The 23705-nt window shown below is 40.7% G+C and overlaps 2 protein-coding genes across 2 annotated transcripts in view; one reads left to right on the plus strand and one right to left on the minus strand.

Annotated features, from left to right (window-relative positions):
- Positions 1-23705, minus strand: part of dalrd3 (DALR anticodon binding domain containing 3) — a 62787-nt gene that overhangs the window by 23357 nt on the left and 15725 nt on the right. The gene's annotated exons all lie outside the window — the stretch shown is intronic.
- On the plus strand, positions 2666-7187 carry LOC308097261 (uncharacterized protein). Its single transcript, XM_080444935.1, has 6 exons — positions 2666-2715; positions 3174-3291; positions 4174-4302; positions 4777-4859; positions 5398-5598; positions 6744-7187. Exons 2-5 carry the CDS (start codon positions 3186-3188, stop codon positions 5578-5580), a joined length of 501 nt encoding a protein of 166 aa, XP_080301061.1. The 5' UTR covers positions 2666-2715; positions 3174-3185; the 3' UTR covers positions 5581-5598; positions 6744-7187.

The raw sequence follows: 23705 nt of genomic DNA on the forward strand, positions 1-23705 counted from the left end.
TGTACCCGCTGTCAGAGTCACAGTGTGTCTGTCCATCACTGCCCCTCCCGTTTGTATGAGAGCGGGCGAAAACTTCTGGGAACTCAGATTAGTCCATCACTCACTCCCTCCCTCAGCTTCTTAGCGATAAGCAAGGCCACGATTCCACCACAAAAAAGGATGAGCGCCGCCGTAGGTGACAAAAATATGGCAAGCGGTATTGCCACTAGCGACAAAATGAGCATGGTCCAGGGGAACTCACGGCTGCAGGCGGCGCAGGTCACCACGCCGTTACGGCCGCTGTCCTCCTCCTCCTCCTCCGTCCTGATGATATTGGGTTGGTTGGGTTGGACGTCCTTCAACACCTTCGCGTTGGTGTGGAACCTGATGTCGTTGACGTTGTCCTTGAAGATGATGGCTGCACAGTGAGGACATTCCTTGATGGTGATGATGTCATCACCGCTGTGCCGGTGGCGCCTCCCAAACAGCGAGCGGAGGCGGGACAGGCGTGGTTTCTTCTTCTGGGTCTCTGGGACGCGAGAGTGGAGATCATGCTCTGTCTCTGACCTCTGCTGCTGCATCATATTAACCATGTCCATGTACCCTTGACACATGACTCTTTATATCTCTCTCTCTCTCTCTCTCTCTCTCTATTGTACTGTTGTCTACAGACAGTAGGATCAGACAGAGTTCAAGGTGTAGGTCTCTGAGCATTTATACATAGCCTGGCTCTGACCCCTGCTGAAAAAACCAGCACAGACCAGCTTATGGTGGTTGCTGGTTTTAGCTGGTTTTAGCTGGTATTAGCTGGTCTTAGCTGGTCTTAAGCTGGTTTAGATGGCATACCAGGCTGGACAAGCTGGTCAGGCTGGTCAGGCTGGTTTGCCAGTGTAGTTGGTTAGCTGGTCACTAAGCTGGATTCTGCTGGTCTTTGCTGGTCAGCCAGCTGGCTGGCTGGACTGACCAGCAAAGCCAAGCTGGTAGCTGGTCTTTGCTGGTCAAATGGGTGGACTGCCCAGCAAAGACCAGCTTACCAGCTAGACTTAGCTGGTCAGATGGCTGGACACTGGACAGACCAGCAAAGACCAGCTTAGCAGCTGGTCAAGTTTGGTTAGATCCCGATCCAACATGTGGATCGGGACTCCCAGGGGGGTCCCCACGTGATTTGGGGGTGGTCCCCAGATGACAGTGAAGTGATAATTTAAGGACCTTTAAGACCTTTTTAGTACCTAAAAAACCCCCACCATTACTGCATTAAAAGTAATCAACAAACTATACTATAAAAAAATGTCAAACATTGGCCAAATTGTCTAACAATAATAATAATATAAGAAAACATTTTGAAAATAGCAGATCTACAAGCTCACAACACCTTCCTTGCGAGGCGTTGTGAGCTTGAAGATCTGCTATTTTCACAATAGAGTCAAACTAAACGTAATGCATCAACTCCTACATTCCAAGTGCTTTAAGGGTGGGGGGTCCCCAGTTCAAATATGATTATTTTGGGACGTCGCGGCCTGAAAGGGTTGAGGACCACTGGGTTAGATCACGTGTGTGTTTCCCAAAACAGTGGGTCGGGGCCCATTTGTGGGTCATGTACACATCACGAGGAAAGATCCCTTTTTTTGTTTCCTACAAAAATATATTACTATATTATTTCAAAACATTTCCCAACCAAAAATCTAAAATCTTCATCAATAAAAAAACAAATAAATACAAAATCTAAGAAATTCCATCAATTAATAAAAAAAAGCATGCAGTGAAAATAGCAGATCTACAAGCGTTGTGAGCTTGCAGATCTGCTATTTTAACTAGTTTGGATCCCGGGGAGACATCATACCTGCCATTAGACTGTGAAGATTTTCTTCTGTTACAATTGCCCCCCCCCCCAGTATATACAGTATATTTTATTTTATTGTATTGTATTGTATTGTATTGTATTGTATTGCATTGTATTTTACTTTACATTTCTTGTCCTTTTCTTGTGATGTGACATAAATATTATATTTAATAATAATAATAATAATAATAATAATAATAATAATAATAATAACAATAATGTATTATTATTATCATGACAACATTCATCCAAACTTATTTACTTAATTTCGCAATTGGCAAATAATATGCTAGTTTGATTCTAAATAACACTTTTTTTGCTATGGTTACCAAAATGAACAGATCTACAGATCTACATCTTGTCGCAATTTGACGTGTTGTGAGCTTGTACATCTGTTTTTACAGAGAAGCGGGCCCTTTATGGGCCCTGAGCAGTGTTGCCATATCTGCTTATTATAAGTGACTTTGGGCTTGTTTTTCTGTAAAGTTGCTTGTAAATATTAGTGAAATATTTCACTTATTATTTTTGAAAATAGCAGATCTACAAGCTCACAATGTGTTGCAATGTGTTGCGACGCACTGTGAGCTTGTAGATCGGCTATTTTCAAATAGGTTTAAATGTCGCTTCTTTTGGGCTTAATTTTTTTCACAGACCTGGCTGCTTATTTCTCTCACAAAATCTGGCAACACTGTCTCAGCAGGCTCGTGACCCTTGAACTCTATGCTCGCGACCGCTCGGGATACGCGGGGAGAATGAATGTCTGAGGCGAGCTGCCTGCAGGCTGCAGCTCTCACTTCAGTAGAAAGTTTATTGCGTTGCTTTGGATTCATCAAAAATAATTTTAAACCGGCTTCAGAGAAGATAAAAGAAAGAAGAAGAAGCGGCGGACATTTTAGGTGAGTGTTGACACACAGAAATACTATTTATGTAGGCGTTTTAGCCTACTATTACTGTATTGATAATTAAGTGCGTAGGCTGCTGTGTTCGAAGTCAATCACAAGTGACTCATGTCATGACCCAACTCTACACATTTAGTTATTTAATTTGTCTTGATAAAGGGATTATGACAATAATTACAATAAATTATAGTGGGAATATACAATATAATTTATACTATAGGCCACTACTGCTTGCCTGTGTGCCGCTCAAAACTAAATTCAGAATATGACGTCTGTGTGTGTGTGTGTGTGTGTGTGTGTGTGTGTGTGTGTGTGGACACACGCTTTCAGTGATGAAGCTACAGAGTGTTTTAATATCCCGTGAACTCTGAACATTAATGATTCCCTTGTCTGTCTCAGACTGTCTGTCTGTCTGTGTGTGTGTGTGTTATTATTACACATTTATTTGGCTGCAGTGGCCAAAATGAATGGTTTGCAGCCCTACTAAAAGAGAAAAAGGAACCCAGAGAGAACCATTATGTGTTATGCCCCCCCCCCCCCCCCCTCCCACAAAGAGAAGAAAACAGTTTGAAGGTAAAGTGATATTGTTTTGTTAAATATTAAAGTAATCATTGCTTGTTCAGTAACAGGGGTCTCCCAGACTCTCCACCTCTTTAGTAAGCCGAAAATGCATTTCCAGGAATACCAAATTTAACCAATCAGAACTCATACAGGATACAGGATAAATAAGTTACAATTGGAAGTGATGACACAAAGAAGTGGGCATACAAAATTTGAACCCATTTAGACCAGGAACGCATCTGTGTAATTGTTTTGATTTCTTTGGCTAGACCTTTGGCTTCAAAAATAGCAGATCTACAAGCTCATAGCGCGACACCGAGTGGCGCGCTATGAGCATGTAGATCTGCTATTTTTGAAAATCTTTGAATATATATGTTTTAAAGTGAACATTTGTACCTCAAATCTTTTTCCTTTTATGTTCAAAAAACTTTTAGGATTTAGAGAGCATTTTTAGAATCGGCCCCAGGTCTTAATGGGTTAAAGCTGCACTATGTAACTTTCCTCTTCTACCCCGGATTTGAACCCGGTTTCCTGAGCAAGTGCTGTAACCTTTTACCATTGAGCTAATAGAGCCTGCCTGCTTGCTCAGGTGATACATTGAATCTTGACCATCAGATCAAAATTCATGTCAGATCCTGTGTCTAGGTGAGACATGACCTTTGACACTATCTAAATGTCTCAATAGAAGAGCAGGGAGACTAAATACAACCACCCCAATTATATAAGTTATATTGTATTATTTGTATTAACATACTCTAACATACAGATTGTATGTTATATTGTATTAATATACTCTACGATACAGGTTGCATAAAATTACATTTTATTCCACTTTAACTTTCTAACAAAAAACATCTTGTTTTATCCAAAATATATTACTTGCACTACCTTTAGACTCTGACTCGTCTGAATACGGTGGAGATGCTGTTGTTCCCCAAGCTATCCACGACGAAATGTCAAGTACAGTCATACCCAGAAGAAGGCCAAAGAGTTGGAGCTGGACCTACAGCATCTTAAAACTAAGTAAGCAATGACTAATGTTAACGAAACAGTTGCATGAGTTTGCTCTTCTCTTTTTGTATATATCGATATGTTGGTTATTTGTTCTCATGTTCTTTTTTACTTAGATCTTGACCACAAATGTTAAAAAACATTATATAGAAAGCATGTTAAATGGAGTGGACAGATGCTAGGCTCATTATTAAACTGGTATCCTACTAAGGCATACATCAATTCAGTTTTTATTTTTTATTTTTCCGTACCCTGTTCATGCTTTAAGATGCAACAAATTAGAGATTGCAAAACTGAAACTGGAGGAAGGGCCCCAATATAGCTCTGCAGCAAAGCCTGACATCCCTGCTGCAGATAAGCAAACCAGTGACAGCATAGGTGTGTTTAGACAGTGATACTGTTCTACGGAAAATGGTGACAATGTGTACAATATAAGTACTGTGATACTGCCAAAAGGAGCTTAAATATGATTCTCTACATTTTCAGTTGCAACTTCCTCCGTTTCCTCTTCCCCCGAGTCAGACGATTTGGCATCGACACCTGGGATGTTTGACGGCAACGGTGACAAGGTATTGAAGAAACATACTGTGTAGGACAGTGGTTCTTAAAAGTGGGGTTCCACAGTGTCCCCAGCTAAATAAGAAACAGTTATCATTTCAAAAATAGGCAACGTGTCATGATGCATCGTGAGCTTGTAGATCAGCTATGTTTTGCTATTTTTGAACTATTTTTGAACAGTTTTGCCTATGGCATGAACAAAATAGGGATGCCGGGTGGAAAAGGTTAATTTCACTACTATTTTACCAGCTAGAATGTAATCCAATGACAATGTACTGTATAATAATTACTTCAACTCTCCCCACCTACAGTATAGACAGTTGTAGAATTCTGTACTAAATGTAATCCAACAATTAACATCTTCTCTATTGGAGGTCCATGGCACCAACTCTTTTCTAAATGGGTCCACATTTGGGGGTCCTTGAAAATGTAATTTCTTTACAGTAAATTCTGTTTGAAGTGGGCCTGCTTTTGTCAAAAATGAGTCTGAAATGTCATGGTAAAATGTTTTTTAATTTCTAAAACATGTGTTGTTTTCTTCTGTTTCAGGTCCACATTGGCTCTGGTGTGTGGCTCGAAAAGGAGATCTGGAAGATGGTGGCAGCAAACACCAAGGACTCCCTGTTCATGAAGGAGCTTGCTGTTGCCATTTGGGGGACAACAACCCTGAAGACCATGCAGGAGCCTTACAAAGAATGCCCCACTAGCAAGGGGGAGGCCAAACCCCCCTGACCGCAGGACTCAGAAGAGGTATGTTTACTGAGGGGTGGGGGGGTTCATTATGACTTGATCTCATAATTCAATCTGCTCTGTGCATGACTGTAGTTCTCTTTTCCAGAAGGTGGAATTCCCGTTAGCGTTACCTGTTCAGTTTTTCATACCTTCATTTGGTTGTCTCAGCAGCATACTGTTTCAACCAGAAACACATATGGAGATGTTGGTTGTTTCCAATTTATATCTGCTGCCGAGCCAATCAAATGAAGCTATGAAAAACTGATCGGGAAACGGGAATGTCACCTTCTGGAAAAGAGATTATATTAAGCTTATTAATCAATCATAAAAGAAAATACTCTATTGTAATAAAATCGATTTTATGGCTGAAAGAAATGCCGATCTACAAGCTTGCAACTCGTTGGACGTGTTGTGAGCTTGTAGATCAAAAAAGTAATCAATAGAATAATCGCAAGTAGAATAATTGGTAGTGGCAGCCCTACATGCATGTGTGGCAGGGGTAGCTTTTTCCCCCAAATTGTTGTTGTCCATTGTAGCCATCTGACTTATTGCCTGCCCACTGTCCACCCACCTTTTTCATTCAAATGCATGTTTTCTAACTGAACTGAAACACGGGGTTAAAAAAACACTTCACCCCATTTTCAACTCATCTTCATATAATTGGTCCTCACTAATACACATTTTAAGATGGCACCATTTATGTCTACTCACTCTGTGTTTCGTTGATAGGTCGTGGACAGTTTAGAAACCTGCCTACCTTTGACATCATCGGTAGGCAGGTTTGGTCATTTAGAACAACTTTATTTGTTCATTATTAATGCAAGAACAATGGCTTCTACTTCTGCATGCAAACTTTCCAGGTAGAGACACACTGTAGTTTCTATTAGCTTGGAATCTCCATTGGTGATGTCACTGGTAGGCAGGTTTCTGAACTGTCCACATTCCACCAATGAGTGGCAGAACGAGTAGACAGAAATGGTGCCATTGTATAATGAACATTAGCGAGGATCAGTTAGTTATATGAAGATAAGGTTGAAAATGGGTGAAGTTTAAGTTACTTTAAGTTTTTCTCAAAACATCACAATTCATTTAACTCACCCCATGCAGTATATTGCTAATTATATTTGTTTTATTGTTGGGGGTTCTTGTTTGTTTTCTTTCAGACTGTTTCCATTGGTGGCTGCAGGGGCAGAACATTCTCACAAAGAGGAAGGCCATGGACCATGGCCAGGACATCAATAGAAAGGACAAGAAATTGTGTGTCTGTGTAGGGGGGGGGGTTGATATGGGGGTAATGCTTTATAGCGCCACCAGCAGGCCGATTTTTGCAAGACACATTTTTGGCTGCAACTTTACAGATGTTTTCCAAACATCACACACATCGGTATACAGTATCTCCATAGTCATGTAATCAAGACGGATCTGTCCGATTTTTCATATTCTCTCACTCTTTTCCAGTCATTTGAACACTGTGTGTGTGTTAGTGTGTTCCTCAGGTTGAAGTTCATGTATTTATGTGTTTATTTATACATTTATTTGTTATTTAAATGTTGTTTTTGAGGGTTTTTTATAAGTGTTTAATAAATTATTGTTATGTATGAAATTGATACATGATTATTTATGACTTTGTGGATTTTGCTCACTTTTATGTAGGCTACTGTAGGCTACTGTTTTTTAAATATACCACGTGCTGTGGGCACCTGGCTGAAATTCACCATGATCATGCATCCTCTCCAGCAAAGTTGGTCACTGCATATCCAGAATACACCTGAATACACATAAATACCAGATAGCAGCTTAAACCAGCTTAAACCAGCTACCAGCTAAACCATCATAAATACCAGCTACCAGCTTAAACCAGCTAAACCATCATAAATACCAGCTACCAGCTTAAACCAGCTAAACCATCAAAAATACCAGCTACCAGCTTAAACCAGCTAAACCATCAAAAATACCAGCTACCAGCTTAAACCAGCTAAACCATCATAAATACCAGCTACCAGCTTAAACCAGCTAAACCATCAAAAATACCAGCTACCAGCTTAAACCAGCTACCAGTTTAAACCAGCAAAACCTACCACCTTAAGCTGGTCAACCACCAAGACCAGCTTAAGGTGTGTTTTGGACGTCCAAAACACACCTTAAGGTGGTCAACCACCAAGACCAGCTAAAACCAGCTGGTCCAGCTTAGGCTGGTCTAAGCTGGTTTTTTCAGCAGGGACGTCACAGTGACAACCTCCTGACGTTGCATACAAGACCTCCGGATCTGTGTGTGGACGTTGCCATGGTTACTTACGGTGTGCCGCGAGGTTTAAAGTTGCGTTACCCAGGCGACCCATTTAATGATGATAATTTAGTTTACACTCATGAGGCGAGTCAAACCTGATATTATAGGCCCCGCCCCTATTGGAACTTCGTTACTGCTCCCGTTAGCCGCCGTTAGCATCGCTAGCGCTACAATGCTAACGTTACAATGGCGTTTCCCATAGACTTCCGTTAGCAATGCTAACCTGGAGCTAGCTAGCTTGAACGTGCAGTGCAGATGTTGTTTTGGGCTGGTGGAAGAAATACTCGCATTTATTTCTTACGAGTATCAATGCCACAATGTAAAAATACTCTGTTACAAGTCAGAGTTCGGTATTAAAAATGTACTTGAGTAGAAGTATAAAGGTATTGGCATAACATGTACTTAAAGTACCAAAAGTAAAAGTATTTATGCAGAATGTTTTTAAAATGTATGAAAATCCTTTGAAAATAGCAGATCTACAAGCTCACAATGTGCACATGGCGATGCATTGTGAGCTTGTAGATCGGCTATTTTCAAATGGCCAAAGTTTAAATAGGGCTGAAGTGGGTAATGTATGTTTTGTAATAATAACCAAAATCTACAAAGTAACTAGTAAATTAAGTTTTCAAATAATTGTAGTGGAGTAAAAGTACAATATTTGACTCTGAGATGTAGTGGAGAAGTAAAGGTATTGGAAATTGGAAATACTCCAGTAAGGTAAAAAAAAAAACCTCAAAATTGTACTTGAGTACATGTACTTAGTTACTTTACACCACTGGTTTTGGGATTGTTGACTATGTGATAATGTGCTGATTCATGAATGCACTGAATACATGAATAATACATTGAATCTCTGCTTTTAACTTTATACTACACTAAATAGTTGGAATGTTTAATTAGATTAAATTCGTTGTTTTGTTTTTCATGTTATGTAAGCTATTGATGTTAAATTATATTTGAAGATAGGATTTGTATATTAAGATTGTATTATTATTATTATTAGTAGTAGTATTATTACATTCCCTTGTGGTCTTGTAGATCAGAGCTTCTCAACCTTTGTTCAGCTCTGGACCCACTAGCATATTTAGAACAATCTCCTCAAGGACCCTCCTCCCCTCCCCAAAACAATATACACTATGTAGTCAATAAGAAGGCATAACACGGTCATTTCACATTTTTATATTTATTCACATTTCACATTACAAGATCTTGAAACAGACATACATTTAACAAAAGTACAATTTTAAAACATAAATGGCAGATCTACAAAGGTAAAGTGTCGTAATATTCTGTACATGTAACAAAAGTACATTTATTTTGCATTTTTAAAACTCTGGGGCCTGGGCCCAATGCCCATTGGGAACGATGTCCATTAGAAATGTGTGCCCCTCCCCGTACCCACTGTACCCGCTGTCAGAGTCACAGTGTGTCTGTCCATCACTGCCCCTCCCGTTTGTATGAGAGCGGGCGAAAACTTCTGGGAACTCAGATTAGTCCATCACTCACTCCCTCCCTCAGCTTCTTAGCGATAAGCAAGGCCACGATTCCACCACAAAAAAGGATGAGCGCCGCCGTAGGTGACAAAAATATGGCAAGCGGTATTGCCACTAGCGACAAAATGAGCATGGTCCAGGGGAACTCACGGCTGCAGGCGGCGCAGGTCACCACGCCGTTACGGCCGCTGTCCTCCTCCTCCTCCTCCGTCCTGATGATATTGGGTTGGTTGGGTTGGACGTCCTTCAACACCTTCGCGTTGGTGTGGAACCTGATGTCGTTGACGTTGTCCTTGAAGATGATGGCTGCACAGTGAGGACATTCCTTGATGGTGATGATGTCATCACCGCTGTGCCGGTGGCGCCTCCCAAACAGCGAGCGGAGGCGGGACAGGCGTGGTTTCTTCTTCTGGGTCTCTGGGACGCGAGAGTGGAGATCATGCTCTGTCTCTGACCTCTGCTGCTGCATCATATTAACCATGTCCATGTACCCTTGACACATGACTCTTTATATCTCTCTCTCTCTCTCTCTCTCTCTCTCTCTCTCTATTGTACTGTTGTCTACAGACAGTAGGATCAGACAGAGTTCAAGGTGTAGGTCTCTGAGCATTTATACATAGCCTGGCTCTGACGTCACAGTGACAACCTCCTGACGTTGCATACAAGACCTCCGGATCTGTGTGTGGACGTTGCCATGGTTACTTACGGTGTGCCGCGAGGTTTAAAGTTGCGTTACCCAGGCGACCCATTTAATGATGATAATTTAGTTTACACTCATGAGGCGAGTCAAACCTGATATTATAAGCCCCGCCCCTATTGGAACTTCATTACTGCTCCCGTTAGCCGCCGTTAGCATCGCTAGCGCTACAATGCTAACGTTACAATGGCGTTTCCCATAGACTTCCGTTAGCAATGCTAACCTGGAGCTAGCTAGCTTGAACGTGCAGTGCTGATCCTGAATCTGTGATAATGTGCTGATTCATAAGATGCACTGAATCATTCATAATATATTGAATCTCTGCTTTTATCTTCATAGAGTAATTAGTTCAAATATTTAATTAGATTAGAATTCAGTGTTTTGTTTTTCATGTTTATTTATTTTCAGTGAGATTCATAAGCTTTGATGTTCAATTATATTTTATGATTGGGTTTTTATATTAAGATAGTTTTATTATTATTATTATTATTATTATTATTACATTTATTATTATTATTATGTCAGGTTTTGTCCCACAGTGTGTGAGGATAAAGGTTTTGTCCCACAGTGTGTGAGGATAAAGTGAAAGTTTCCACCGTTTACCAGTGGTGTAAAGTAAGTAAGTACATTTACTTAAGTAAAATGTTGGGGTATTTGTACTTTACTGGAGTATTTCCAATTTTCAGTACTTTACTTCTACTCCACTACATCTCAGAGGCAAATATTGTACTTTTGCTCCACTACAATTATTTGAAAACATTACTAGTTACTTTGCAGATATAAATGATTATATAATAAAACACGATGCGACGACGTTGTGAGCTTGTAGATCAGCTATTTTCAAACATTTTAGCATTTAAAGTATATTTTGATGCCAATACCTTTGTACTTTTACTCGAGTAACATTTTGAACACAGGCCTTTTTACTTGTAACAGAGTACTTCTGCATTGTGGTATTGATACTTTATACTTAAGTAAAAGATTTCGTTACTTTTTCCACCCCTGACTAAACAGACCAGCATGATTTAGGACCACTCGTCTACCAGTGTTGCCAGATTCTGTGAGAGAAACAAGCAACCAGGTCTAGGAAAACCAGCCCAAAAGAAGCAACTATGGGCCACATGAGCACTTTAACATATACATCAGCTATTTAAAAATAGCAGATCTACAAGAAAGTGAATTTGTTGTACTTCCATGTACTGATGTTATCATGTCTTACTAAGTAAAGTACATCAATCAATCAATCAATGCATAAGGTAGTGTACTGCATAAGGTAGTGCACTGCAAGGTAGTGCACTGCATAAGGTAGTGTACTGCATAAGGTAGTGTACTGCATACGGTAGTGCACTGCATAAGGTAGTGCACTGCATAAGGTAGTGTACTGCATAAGGTAGTGTACTGCATATGGTAGTGCACTGCGTAAGGTAGTGCACTGCATAAGGTAGCGTACTGCATAAGGCAGTGTACTGCATAAGGTAGTGTACTGCATAAGGTAGTGTACTGCATAAGGTAGCGTACTGCATAAGGTAGTGTACTGCATAAGGCAGTGTACTGCATAAGGTAGTGTACTGCATAAGGTAGTGTACTGCATAAGGCAGTGTACTGCCCAGGATATGAAATGGATTCATTGACTGAATACTTTATTAACATTTTGCAAATAGTACAGTGGTATGAATCATACAATGATGCTAAAAGGACAACACAAAAGGCCCATTTCCATTGTGATCCTATGTATTCAGTTCATCAACTGCAGTGTTATGGCTGTAAACTGAAAACAAACATGGGAAAAGCATAATTATCTAAAGTGACAGTAATGGTAAAATTGTATCATCAACTTCATGTTAAAACGTATGGCCATTTCATGAGACCATGATCTCATAATGAACACTAGACGCGTTGTAATTCTGGGAAATTGCAAAGTGTGGTTGCGCCGACGCCGGTCGCGGCCGGGACTCGAGGGATACGCCGGGAGGAATACCGTCGGAGGCCGCGCGACATGCCATTCGAATCGGGTGCCGATCGGATCCCGCCTTTGTGATACGTGCCGTTTTGATTTAAGGAAATAGGCCCCTCCCACTAAATAGGCCCCTCCCACAAATTGATTCAAATTTGGGATTGACTGGACATTTCGTTCGCGTTTTTAGGCATTTTTTGTAAAACGGGCCCCTCCCGCTAACTTTGGAATCCAATTACGGCCGAACGGTATAGACTATCAAAATTCCGCTTGGATTTGTTTATCGCATGGGTCCATAGATCATGTTTACCGATTTTTGTGAGATTTGGACAAAATCTGTAGGAGGAGGAGCTAAAAGTGTGTTTTTAAGAAAATTCTAAATGACGGAAAATCGATCCAGACGGAAATGGGCGTGGCCTATGTGGGGAGTTGCGTCATGACCCAAGGATTTTTTTTATTCTACGATCTACGGTTCAGGAGTTATAGGCCAAAAGGTAAAGTGGGCTGTTATAGCCCCACCATGTGGCCGACTGGTGTGATTCTTTTTTTAATAATCTTTTCAATAAACTATTAACCTCCCCTCCAAGTCTTGTAACTGTAGCCCTTACGGTTTCCGAGGAAAAATACTTGAATGGGAGTTTTTTCATTTTCCCATTAAAGTGGATGGGGAAATTTAATGCACTAATAAATCAATATTGGAAAATCTATCCAGATGCAAATGGGCGTGGCCTATATGGGGAGTTGCGTGATGACCCAAGGAATCTAGGGGGAACAAGATTTTATTCTACGACCTACGGTTCAAGAGTTATAGGCCAAAACGTAAAGTGGGCTTTTATAGCGCCACCATGTGGCCGAATGATATAATTTTTCTTTTAGTAATTTCACACTAAATTATGAACCTCCCCTCCAAGTCTTGTAACTCTAGCCCTTACGGTTTCTGAGATAAAAAATACTTGAATTTGAGTTTTTTCATTTTCCCATTAAAGTGGATGGGGACATTTAATGCACTAATAAATCAATATCAATTAAACTATACAACCTATCTCTTAGCAAAGTAAAAGCCTTGAAGGCCCGATGAAGCCAATCATTTTGACATATGCCACAAAATTGGGGGGAAAAAACTGTGGGAGGAGTAGCACGACAAAATAAAGTTTATCTAGAATGAAAGAAAGAATAAAGTCGGTAGAGTACTATAGTCTGGTTGCCCATTCGGGCAACCACACTAATAATGCATTTGAATCAACTCTGCTCTCTCTACACTCCCACGTTGACTCTCAATGAATCAAGAAGATTAAGAATACCCATGACGGATTTATTCAGTGTTTCACACTTCAAACTAGAATTAAACATAAAATAAACGAAATAAAGTTTGTTTTGGTGTCTCAAGCAGTTAGGCACACAATATAGATACAGACCTAATCACATAATCATGGGCTGAATGCAGCTCATGACCTGTATTTCATTCATGTATGTTCTTTTCTACCCCTTCTTACCGGCCTCACTCCATATCGCAACTATCTAAAGAAAGCAGCAATACCCCAAAAAGTGAGCTAAGTAGGGCATCCAAACACATATCTTAAATAAGTAGGCCAGCCAAAGGGGAGTTCATTAAACTTATACCTAGGAGTTTGCTGTGTAAAACCCTCTCCCATCGTTCCCCACCGGAAAGATGTTTTTCTGCCATCCTGCTGAGTCAATAAAGAACATTCTCGTTTGCGGGGGATAAAACAAAGAAACGGAAAACACCCCGACTCAAAGCAGTGACTTGGCTCGTCGGGAGTCGAGCTGCAGGATGAGTCATAGTCGTATTTTCATTAAATTGGCTGGTACAGTATATATGTTTCAGAAGCCTAGATGAAACAGAAGCCGCAAAAACAAGTGGTAGGGGAGTCTGCTAGCAGAGAGAGGGGAGATATATACACTTCCTGTTGCCTTGTGAATTAAAGCTGTGGGTATAAATGTTTTAAAGCACTGACACACACTTATTATAATTTATATCGTTTTTAGCTGCTCTCGTTCGCTCTCATTTTCTCCGTCCCTCGCCACTCTCACATTCTGGTCTGCTCATGCTCGCACTTTCACATGGCAAGGCAAACACGTACTGTACATTTGGTGTCTCTCTCTTTCTCTCAGTCACACACAGTGTAATGCACTTCTTTTCAAAGTTGGGGGCCAGGGACCCGCAGGGGTCCTTGAGGTGGTTCAAGGGGGTTCCCAGAAAAACGAGTTTAAGCATTTAAGCTCCATTTAGTTTTCGGCTATTCGAAATATCGACATTCTACATTATATCTGCTATTTTAAAAAAAAATGTTCCTGGCACAAAAGATCTTTTTAAATGGGAGTCTGCAGCCAAATACATAACAATTTGGGGGTCCTTAACATGAAAAATGTTTAAGAACGACTGGTGTAACAACATACACAAACCCCATCATTCATACATACATACATACATACATACATACATACATACATACATACATACATACATATGTAAAATCTACACATACTGTACAATAGGCCTACATCAAATATAAATGCATCAACTACATTATCTCCCTCCTACACTCACATACAGTGTATATAGTCAGCGTATATGCAACATATACTGTAATTGCAGTTAATGTATGCACATTTGCATTACGCTTGCTTACACACACACACGCAAAAATGTAGACGGGCACAGACATCTCTCACTCACATATACACACATGTGCGCAACAGTGTGCATTCATGTACACTGAATTAGTCAGAGGCAGGAAATAAAATGAGCTGGAATCCTATCAGAGCATCTGAGGTACACTTGTCATCATTTGGCTGTGTTCCCTCCTTGGCAGCCAGCTAGAGAGGGGGGGCAGAGAAAAAGGAGTGAGAGAGATAGAGTGAGAGAGAGGGGAGTGTATGTGTGTGTGTGCGTGTGTGCAAGTGTGTGTGCAAGTGACACGCACACACACATGCATGTGAGTGTAAGTTTTTCTAGCTTGGATAAGCTCAGCCTCAGCTGGACAAGGTACTTAAATTCACATCAATATCTATAACTCTCCCCCACACACACACACACACACACACACACACACACACACACACACACACACACACACACACACACACACACACACACACACACACACACACACACACACACACACACACACACACACACACCCCTCTCTCTCCCCCTCACATTTCTCTACTCATCCACTGTTCTTTCTCCTCCCCCCTTCTCTCTTCACATAATTTTTACTCTCCTGATCTACTGTTCCACTTTCCATTCCTCCGCATCCATCCATCCATCCATCCATCCATCCCACCTTCTGTCTTTCTTTCAGTCCATCTCCTCATTCTTTTGTTCCTCTTTTTTCCATCTCTCCTGTTTCCTCTCACTTTCTCTCTCCAATGTCTTCACTTCCTTCTGATCTATCTCTCTCTCTCTCTCTCTTGTCTACCTCATGCACATGCTTGGTTTCTTCTTGTCTAGTCATCTCTCTCTCTCATGCTCTGTCGCCGATACATGCACACGTTCTTCGATTCCACTCTTCCCTGTATTTTTCTTCCTCTCTCTATCTTCTTCATTCTGTGCCTGCTTCTCTTGCTAGTCCTTTTACTCCCGTTTCTGTCAATCCGCCTACCTTCAGCCCTCACTCATTCACTCAATCTCTGTCTGTCAGTCTGTCCATCTCTCTCTCACATCTCTTCACCTTCCTCTCTGGCACCTTCCATCTCTCACATCTACTGTATAGCCCATCCTCTCCCTCCTTCCATCTCTCACCCTCTCTCCCTCCTCCCCCCCCCCCCCCCCACACGCTCTTCTTTCGTTATCCTCTCTCTCTCTCTCTGTCTATTCTCGGGGGATTCCCTGACCCCATTCATTCATCCCTGTTCATGACAGTGAATTTGTTCTCAGCGATTACTCTGCACTCCTCTCTCTCACTCTTCTAATGTCCCATCCCTTCATCTCTCCACCACTTTCATATCAACATCCAGCACTACACTCTCTCCCTCACCTCTGTTGCCTCACCTGTCAGGCCGAGTGGTGCCCTGGAGGGGAGTGATTGACAAGTGAGCCTGGGGTCTTACAGAGGAATTTTGATTGGTGGGTGAGATAAAAGGGGAAAGTGGTGCAGGGCCCTGACAGTGATGCAAAAAAGGACTTTCATAATGAAGTCACACCTAGAGGGCATGCCAATATGGGCATAACAGTCAGATCGGCAGTTCTGGACAACCATACCTCCATATGCCTATATTGGTCTGATTGCCGGTTCTGGACATCCGCCTATCCGACCCGACTCGACGGCGGGCACGACACTCCCTCGGGTCGTCGGCGTCGCATGCGCCGAGTTTGAAGTCGGTCGGACGAGCGGTTTTCGAGAAACGTGAACTACAGATGGAGGGACATATTTATTTGTTTATTCATTTATTTGACATTTTGGCTGGATACGACACCTGGGGTGCAACTTTACTTGACATGTTTAAAAACCAGGATATAATAAATGCTCTCATGAACAGATGTTCCTGCAGCTAAATAAACTGGATTAATCCCTCACCTTGAGAGATTGCTATTTTTCCCCCCTCTTGTTTTAAAACAAATACGTTTTTTTTCTTCTTTTCTTTTGATGATTGTGGTGGCATGCCACTCATATGTATTTCAGTTTAATGTGATATTAACTGTTTAACCACTTTTCTAGAACTCTAGCATCCCTATTCTGGGGGTAAAATTTGCCGAAAATAGCTGATCTACAAGCTCACAACGTTGTGAGCTATTTTTGTAAACTAAGTTTTGGTTTATGAAGTATAGAAGACAAGTGGTTAAAAAGATTAGAGGGAATCACTGCAGCCAGACACACTGGAGAGATTTGAATTGAGTCTTAACTACTCTGACATGCACAGAAATGAATAAGGTCTTAACTTAAAGGTAGGGTAAGGGTGATAGTTATTTTTTGTTATTATTGGTAATTATTTGGTTAAATTGCTTTATATTCCGATCGTACTCATTGGTATAAAGTGTTCGGTAACAGGGGTCTCCCTTTCCCTCCAGCTCTTGATTAAACCGAAAATATATTTTCAGGTCGGGATACCAATTTTATCCAATCAGGAGACAGAACTCACACAGGACACAGGATAAACAAGTGAATTTGGAAGTCATGAAACAAATAAATGAGCAGCACTCTCTCCTGATTGGTTGAAGATTGGCCAACCACCTGAAAATGTATTTTCTTTTTATTAAAGACCTGGAGAGACACAGAAACATCCTGCAACTGAACAAACACTCTATAGCAATGATTACCATCACAATATAGTGCTTTAACATTTTAACTTTTTGTTTTTGTTTTAACCAAAAAATATCACTTATCCTACAAGTAATTCCACAGTATATAAAAATGTGTGGCATTTTTCATAGTGTGTTCAACAGGCTTGAGTGAGACAGACAGTAGTGTCTGGTGGCTGAAAACCTGTCAGAACATCGCCACCCTGTGGTGGTGCTGGTGTAGACATTACATCTGAGTTGTGATGGATGTGTTGTCAGTTTGACTGGTGTTTCATCTCATCATGAGTTGTGAGGTTGTGGGATATCTCAGATGGAGAGAAGAGCAGTGAGAGAGACACATTCTACTAAAGGTTGGGAGAACATTGCGCCAAACCACATTGCATGCCTGTCGAGGGGTGCCTTGCCAAAAATGATCCACTACTTAGTTAGTAGGAGTAGAAAAAAGTCTGCACACGTCACACACCCTGCAGCTCAGACATTCCTCACTTTGCACAGAGATATTATTATTACACATCTTAGAGAGAGGTGCTGACAGTACAGTATGAACAGCAATCAGACACTGACACATACTGTACACGTCGGCTTGCGTGCATAAGCAGAAGAAAATAATAGATAGTTGCAGCCCTGCTGTATTACCCTGCTGTATTATAAATACACAGTTAAAGGTATGCGCAGAGGTCCACAGTCCACACCAACTGGACTTACATTTGTACACTCTCAGTTACAAATGAATAAATGAATCACTTAACACAGTCACACACACACACACACACACACACACACACACACACACACACACACACACACACACACACACACACACACACACACACACACACACACACACACACACCTTTCTTTTTTTCAAAAAGAAAGGCAAGATACTACAATTTGAGAACATTTCTGTGCAGCCCGGAATATGCCATTATGGCATATTCCAAATGAATGTGTCAAACTTTAAATAGCCCAAACACAGCCAGAACAGTGAATTTTAAGCTTTCAAACAGCTGTGTTCAGTCTCACAGTACAACACAACAGTCCCTTGGAGCCCAAACAGATGACTCTAAACGAGAAAATCTAACAGTGACCTCACTATAACCCTACACACAGACATCTGTGCCCAGTGCACACACTACACATCCTCACAAACACACTGACTCTCTACACAATTTTCACTCGCATACATGGCAACACGCACACGCACACACACACACACACACACAGAGCACCTTATACAAGTAAGACGCGCGAACGCGGTAAGCGAACGCAAAAAAAAGAAAAAAAAGAATGAAAGAAAATATTTAAAAAAAAGTAACCAATAAAAAAAAAAGTTTTTTAAAAAAAAAAAAATCTGCGTTAAAAGGAGCATCTTAGAAAAATACAAATTCACAAAAAAAAAACTTGGAATGTTTTTGAACAATTCAACAAAGTGTTTGAAGTGCCTGTTTCACCCACTTCCGGGGGGCGGAGCCAAAATCCGAGCCCGATGTATTTGTTCGTAGACCCCCACTTAGGGGGGGTAGAAAAAGTTTGGGAGCGATTCGGGCACTTTTCATTTAACATGGGGTTTCAATGGGGAGTTTTTAGGAGCCTTCTCCGGGGCGTGGCTTCCGGGGGAAGGGGCGGGCTTAAACGCAACCTTGACAGGTGTGTTCAGTTTTCAAAGACCTTTCATTTGATGTATGGTACGTCTAAATTGGACATTTACTTATCTCAGAGGAGCTGCACACAGGCAGTGCACACAGGCAGTGCACACGGAGACACAGAGACACAGAGACACAACCCAAGCAGGGTTACATAGTAAGCTCCACTTGGTCGGAGGCGCGGCTTCGCCGCGCCTCCTCCCGCGTTCGCAAACACCCTCCCTTTGAGACACAAACGCACCTGTCTCTGACTGCAAGAGCCAGATAACGATGTGTGTGTGTGTGTGCGTGCGTGCGTGCGTGCGTGGGTGCGTGGGAGAAGTGATGAACAGAGAATTATGACACAGCAGCAAGTGTCTATATTCACCTATAAGTGCACAGACGGTAGTATGCAAACATGCTTTTGTACATGCACGCTGTATTTATTTGATAAGGACAATTACCTTTATGTATTCCATGGAGACCATTGATGTCAGATGTTCCAAAGCACTTTACTTTAGGTCAAAAGGTCAGGGACAAGGACGGGGGGAGGGGACATGACATCACTAGCTGTATTCACACATAGATCATGTTTGACCCCTCTTGACATGTACGAACCAATTAGGGACCCAATTAGGGAGTCCAGGGTCGTATACTGTATGTGTGATGGTGTTTGGTTTTTAACAGGCTGTGCTGACAGTACCACAGCGTGACTGTGTGGGTTTGGAGTTGGCTCAACTCTCACACACAGAGGGACAGGAAATCTGCCCACGCAAAATCTTACTCTAAAAAAACACCACAAAAGTGGGAATGAATAAAAGAATGCAAGACTACTTCAGATGCACTTTTAAAAAATTCTTACTCTGCTACATCTGCCACTTATTTTCCATTTTTGGTCATGGCTTTTATTATACCAAACGCCGACTGTAGCTGAGCATCCACAATAAAGGAGAAAATCAGAGGAAGAACACTTGCTCTAGACTACATTTTGGACAGAATCTCGCGTGTTATCAATTTTCTGTTTCTCTCGAACAACTTGACTCAAATAACAAAAAATAACTAAAGATACAGACTGAGATACATGACAAAATATGCAACAACAATAGTGTTCAGTCAGAAGTAAGCCAGCATGACACACTTATAGCCTACCCAGTGGTGGATAGTAACTAAGTAGTTTACAAGTTGATGAATCTTTACTATTCTTTTTCCAATTTTCGATGTTACTTCTACTCCACTACATCTCAGAGGCAAAATTGTACTTTTACTCTACTATCATTTTTTTAAACTTAGTTACTAGATTTTGATTATTATTACAAAACAAACATTATCCGCTTCAGCCTTATATGGCTGATACTTTGGCTGATCTACAAGCTCACATGTCGCTTTTTTTGAATACCGAACTTGTACTTTAACATACTATTTCTACAATATAGGGTATTGATACTTTTACTTAAGTGTAAAATGTGAGTACTTTTTCCTTCACTGCTTATACCTGCCTTTCACCCTAAAGTACATTCAGTTAAATTGAAAATGTTGCTCAACTCAAAAGTCTTCAGAGTATGACGGGTGCCCCCACAAAAGGCACAAAAATAGCAAAACAAGTATGTAAAACTTTTAATAACGAACAGCAACAGAAGGAAACAGCAACAGAAGGAAACAGGCCCTAGAACTTCCAGCAGTGACATACTGGGTGTGAAATCTGGTTTTAGGACATGCATGTCATATGCAAAAGTGTGAACTTGCTATAGGTTCTTTTTTTCTTTTTTGTTAAGTTTAACCAGTTAAAATTCTTAGGGATTATCAATCAATTGTTTCCATATTTTTTATCTGATTCAGAGCAACATGCTTGAATAATGTAAACAGTAAAACCTTCCCTGTTAATTTATCCATTTGTAACTACATGTAGCAATCTGATGTGAACATGTTGGCTAAGGGGACTCAACCCTGTGACGTTTTGGTAGACAGTACCAAGGCAGTAACATGCTGAACTATTTGCCAGTTGAGGCAGCCGCAGAACAGAGACATAATAAATGTGGGTAGCCCAAGAGGTTCAAATGGGCCATATGAACTTCTTGGGCTACTATGATATGATATATGGCTACCAGTCCATCATGCATGGATAGAATATAATGTAGTGTAAACTACAGTCTTTAGTAGTGGACAATAAATCAACAAATATGCCTTTATATAAATAATGTGCTCACATGTTGTAGAATTATATAGGCCTACTATAACAAACGAATGAGTGGAACTCGGAACAGAGAAAGATAGAGACAGACAAGACAGACAGACAGACAGACAGACAGACAGACAGACAGACAGACAGACAGACAGACAGAGCAAATAAGGGGCTTGTGTCAATAAACTGTTATATAATGGTGGCACTTACTTTATTCATAGACAATGTCCATGTACCTATCCCTCTGAACAAAGATATCATGTCAATTCTCTCCTTTTCAATGTAAATAAGAGCCAAGGAGGAAAGCCTGTTCTGTTACAGCTGTAATTAATTGTCAATTAATGACGACCATCCGTGTCGGATAAACAGCTCTTTTAACCCAATGTCCTGACTACCGCCATGTGGTAAAAGAACATTCAAAAAGGCACACCATAGAGGCACAAGGGGGAGTGGTTTCACCTGCCATCATGAAAAGGTGTTTTATACTTTTAAAATAACTATTCTGACTAGTTTTACCTAAGTAGGCTATGTGTAAGCCTGAGACAAATTCAGATTTTTTTTTAAATTATTATTATTAAATAAAATAAAATAAAAAATGAAATATTCTCACCTGCCAGTGCCTCATCTGACCGCACACCACTCAAGAAAGCCACCTAAAATATAATATTATACCAAATAAATGCTTTTTTTTTTTAATCAAATGATATCTTATCTCTGTGCCCAACTAATTGAAGGCTGGCCCGGTGGCCCCCACTATAAATCAAATCCATTCATCAGCACACTGTTTCTCAATGTCGGTCTGGCCGTCCACCAGAGGTCCAAAATGACCCATACAATCTGTAATAATTGTCAAAGTTAAATAGGCACTGAGAATTTTACAGTGTAGATCGGGGTCCAGCAGAGATAAAACAATTTTATCAAATGGCAGTCCATCTGCGGCCTAATGCATCAAACTGGGGGTCCTTAAATGAAAAAGGTTGAGAATAAATGTATTAGCAATATAAGCCTTGCAACCACAATAAAGGCTCTATAAAAAAATCATTTTTTTCTCCAACATCCTCATATACATACACAACATACAAGATACACAGACAGGATTGACTTATCAAGGACAAACTCAATCACTGTGATTGGCTGAGACACAACATTGCCAACTGGGACTGCGCGCTTGTCACTGCACGAGGCCATTGGCTTGGAGTTGGACATAGGCCTGTCACAATTAATACATAAACGCCTAATCGCAATTATTTGAAATACTCGCAATTAATTTTGCATAATCGTCATAATCGTTTCCATGTTGAAACATGTTTGTACATTTTTAAACATTTTCAGAAATAGTGAAAATAGCAGATCTACGTAAAAGCTCACAACTGGTGGCATTTTGAGCTTGTAGATCGGCTATTTCCACTATAACAGATTTCGAGTATGAAATATTACATATGGTGTATTTTGGCCATAATACAAGGCATTATTTATGCCTTGTACATCATTTATCGCAATTATTTGTATGACAATTAATCGTCAAGTAAAATGTCATAATCGTGACAGCCCTACTCGAACACACGTCACAAGCATCGAGGCCTAATCAAGGCCTCGTCGTTGGAATGCTTGCCTAGTTCACAAGAGATTCAAAACGTCCTGCATTAGTTGAAAAGCCTTGCACATATGCAGGATGCTGAGTGAACCAAAATGAGCCTTGGGAATTGACCTGATGCATTGACAAGTGACACATGTCAACAGAAATGAATCGAACCTGGGACCTTCGTATAACAGGACATTTATATTCCCTCATTGTTAATATATAGATCACTCTACAGTTAAATTAGCAAGCAGTGAAGATATTTGAGGTATTTTACATCATCCTCCTTCTGGTAATTTGTACCATCTCCTTTGGAGGCTAAATGAAAATTACTTGTGCTGACCTTACCCAGAGCATGCAGCTTCCTTCAGCAGCAGTACAGTATATTGGGCCAATCATTCAATAAGTCTCTGGATATTACATTAATTAACCCCTCCCCCAACCTTAATTAATTAACTGCCTATCATACAATATCTATCACTGTTCCTCTCATAATGAATTGTCAATGTGTCAATTGTCATTTTTGTGTGGACTGTTAACCACTTTCAACCTGGTGTCCCTATTTTGGGCATTATAGGCAACCACACACAAATATTTTGAAAATAGCAGGTCCTCAAGCTCACACCAGGCGCTATTTTTGAAATCGGGATTAACCACTGAAACCACATACTCATCTATGGCTCTATACTGTACGGCGTACAGTATAGAGCCATAGGTGAGTATGTAAAAGGAGCGTACAGTGTACACTCCTTTTTCCCCTCAACACCAAATCTCTTCGGCAAAACTAGCCTATCTACAAGCATTTATTTTTGCCGAATGTTCGTCACAGAATAGGGACGCTAGGGTTCATGTGGTTAAGCTAAATGTGTAACTAATAAGATGGTTGAAAAGTTATCAACTGTTAGATGAGAGCCTGAGTCTGTCATTATGTCAGGTGTCCCTTTCCTCTACCCCCCCTTTCCTTTCTCCAACACTGAAATGTCTAAAGCAGAAACAGAAAGACAGACAGATGGACAGACAGCATTAAGTCAGTAATTTATTGATCAAATTA

Source organism: Gymnoscopelus braueri, assembly GCF_963280865.1.
Source record: "Gymnoscopelus braueri genome assembly, chromosome: 12".
NCBI lineage: Eukaryota > Metazoa > Chordata > Actinopteri > Myctophiformes > Myctophidae > Gymnoscopelus > Gymnoscopelus braueri.